The 2,857-nt window shown below is 47.8% G+C and overlaps 1 protein-coding gene across 6 annotated transcripts in view; it reads right to left on the bottom strand.

Moving 5' to 3' along the window:
* Window positions 1-115: 115 nt before the first annotated feature.
* Window positions 116-2,857, bottom strand: part of ccm2l (CCM2 like scaffold protein) — a 10,862-nt gene continuing 8,120 nt past the window's right edge. For all 6 annotated transcript variants that reach the window (XM_035522599.1, XM_035522597.1, XM_035522601.1 and 3 more), the window contains exons 9-10: window positions 2,667-2,805; window positions 116-1,461 (exon numbers count right to left, since the gene is read on the bottom strand). In XM_035522599.1, the coding sequence (XP_035378492.1) occupies window positions 1,181-1,461; window positions 2,667-2,805 (420 nt within the window). In that variant the 3' untranslated portion in view covers window positions 116-1,180. The remainder of the gene's footprint in view (window positions 1,462-2,666; window positions 2,806-2,857) is intronic.

The raw sequence follows: 2,857 nt of genomic DNA, 5'->3' as shown, positions 1-2,857 counted from the left end.
TGGGACTGAATAAAACACCTGAGTTCAATAATCAAGAGGTGTGTCCTAATACATTTGTCCATATACATGTTCTGTAGCCATTAGGACTATAACTAAAAGGAAAAAGGCCTAGATGTCAAAATGGATTCAGTTTATTGCCATATTTAAATTCAGATTAACATGAATTGGCATATTTTGCCTCAACATTCAAAATTATTCAGAGTATTCAACTGGTGCAAAGCTTGCATTAGTGTTCAGTTTCTGTAGTGGACAGTTTTATGAAAATCAAAACTGAGCTCCATTTTCCCTTCATTTATACATCTTCTTGCTGTTGGCTGTAGTATGGCCATATAAATGTTTTCACCCCAAAATGGACAGGCAGTTGGAAGCATGTGACCTTGCACATCCTAAGCACATTGTATCACGTTTTTTTAAAAACTCGGCGTAATAATCGCATAGCTGCAGCTGTTTGGGATGATGGGTATGATTATAATCGTCACTTGCCCCCTCCATCCACCCCCCAACCCTACGATTACAGACTGGCTAATTAGCCTCAGAGGCAAAGACGCAGATGCCCTTTGGTAACCTTCAGCGTTCCCTGTGCAGTAACAGTCGGCCTCCTGTACAGACCGCAGGTGGGTAGTGGCTTGTGGTAAGGTTACAGTGCCACCAGAGTGGCAGCCACACAGGTCTTGTATCTGCTTCTTCCTGGAGGCAGTGGCACTGATCAAGCAGACCGAGTAAGTCAGCCGTGGCCTCTTACACACTAGCGTGCACACAGTAGAACTGACCTCCATGTCCTGCTACTCTCACCCCCCCCCCCCGAGTTTTGAGGTCTGACCTTCTCTTTAACAACATTTGTCACTGTGTCAGTACCACACTGCTGCCTACATTATTCTCCAAGGCTTTTTCTTTCTCTCATCATGCTGCAGATCTAGTTTGTAATGTTGTCACATGGCAGGCGTGACACAGTAACATGCACGCAAATGATATGCAAATCCACAGATGCAAATTGAATGCAAAACTTAGTTAATGACAAACTATTAGTGTTAGCCACAGTAAAAGGAAAGGAGAGACAGGTTTTAAAAAGGTTTAAAAGGCCATATTCTGATACGTGATTGCGTGATCCTAAATGTAATTCAACTGCAAGTCGACATTATGAGAAGATCAGTGATTTTCTCTCTCTCTCTCTCTCTCTCTCTCAGAGGTAGTAGTCCTCCTCCTCGATGTCGCCGTCTCCCTCCTCGAACCCGAGCGCCTCAATGTCGTGCGCGATGTCGCTGATGCGTCGGTTGAAGTCGTGCGTGCTGCATGGCAGCGAGCCGCCGTCGTAGCCGCGCACGGCCGTCGCCGACGTGCTGCTCATGCTGCGCTTGATCCGGCCGAAGCTGTCTGTCAGGATGCCGCCCTCGCGGATGCCAATGCCCTCCAGGAACGCCTCGAAAGCCCCCACGTCCTGATCCGGGATGAAGGGCCTCATACCTGTCCATGAACAGTTACGGGGTCAAAAAGGGGGCGGGACTTGGAAGGACATGTGCATAATGTGGCTCACTACAGCACAATGGGACGTCCTGTCAGCTGGCCTGATGAAGCCCCAGAGTCTGAGAGGACATGATCCAGATGAGAAGGTGTGCCAATCATTGGTCTGAGCAGAAAAAATAAAAATAATCCCAGGTAGAGATCTGGGCATGTAGAGATTAATACAAATTATTTGTCAACAGCAGGGTTCTGTCAGAACCAAACAGGTGAGCACATGTCCACACATGGTCTCCACATCTGTCTGATTGACATGCGTGTGCGTACGTAACGTGTTGATGTGTGGGTGTACGTAATGCTCCACTCCCATAGGAAGGTGCCCACAAAGTAGCTGAATTCTCTGTGTACAGTATAACACTATAATACTGGTTGGTCTTCGTAGCTGTAGCTCCAGAGTTGTGCTGCATATCACACGCAACTGCACAGATGCAGCTGTGGCTGGGCCAGTGGGGCAAGCGTTGACGCATCGATTTATTTCTGGGTTACGGTTTGACGGGGATGTGAAGGCACAGGGGTAGAGGCAACCGTGTAAATGAGTTGTATAACTGTGTCACTGTACTGCACACACTCCAATATGGCCCGGCCACCTTGTACTAGAAAATGACCCGATGGCCTGACATTTCCCAATATGTCGTTTTCAGATCTTATGAGCAGTCATGAAAACTAGGTTTGGAAAAATCTCTAAACCACATCGACACATTTCAGAATGAAACTGACATTCAATTCCTTGATATTTATTTTGCAATTTTCCTTTAAAAAAAGGTAGTTCTGGAGTAGTAGACAAGCCATAACACAGAAAGTAAAGTGGAGTGGTGGTCTTTGATCTTTATCTATCCCAAATTCAGACAGGTGCTCATAAATATTCAGCAGCTTGCATGGTATCTAATCATACTAACAAGCTAAAGTTAGGGCCCATTGCTCGCATCCCCAAACATGTTGACAAGCCAGACAGCTCATGAATATTCAAACGTCCACATGGGGAGGTGCGACTTGTTGGAAAAATGGAAAATCAAGACAGATTCGACAGAAAGAGGGCAGAAGGGTGGTGAGAAGAACAGCATATTAAAAGGGCCATGGTAAATGATGGCTGCTGACTTTGGGTCAGGGGGTGGTAGGAGGTGGGAGGACCGTGGAGTGGACGACAGGCTCACCGAGCAGGAGGAACTTGCGCAAGTCGCCGTAGAGCTGGAGCAGATCCGTGCAGAACTGGTCAACGGGGGCACCTACGCGGTACTCCCTGAGCAGCAGGGCGAACTGCTGGATCTCCTGGGGCGACAGCTTACTCCGCAGCTGGACACGGGAGGGGGGGGGGGTCAGTACCGTGCAAGGGTCAAACGCGAGG

This window comes from Electrophorus electricus, chromosome 24, assembly GCF_013358815.1.
Source record: "Electrophorus electricus isolate fEleEle1 chromosome 24, fEleEle1.pri, whole genome shotgun sequence".
NCBI classification, from domain to species: domain Eukaryota; kingdom Metazoa; phylum Chordata; class Actinopteri; order Gymnotiformes; family Gymnotidae; genus Electrophorus; species Electrophorus electricus.
Note: the sequence above shows the minus strand (reverse complement) of the source record. Positions and strands in the feature narration are given on the sequence as shown.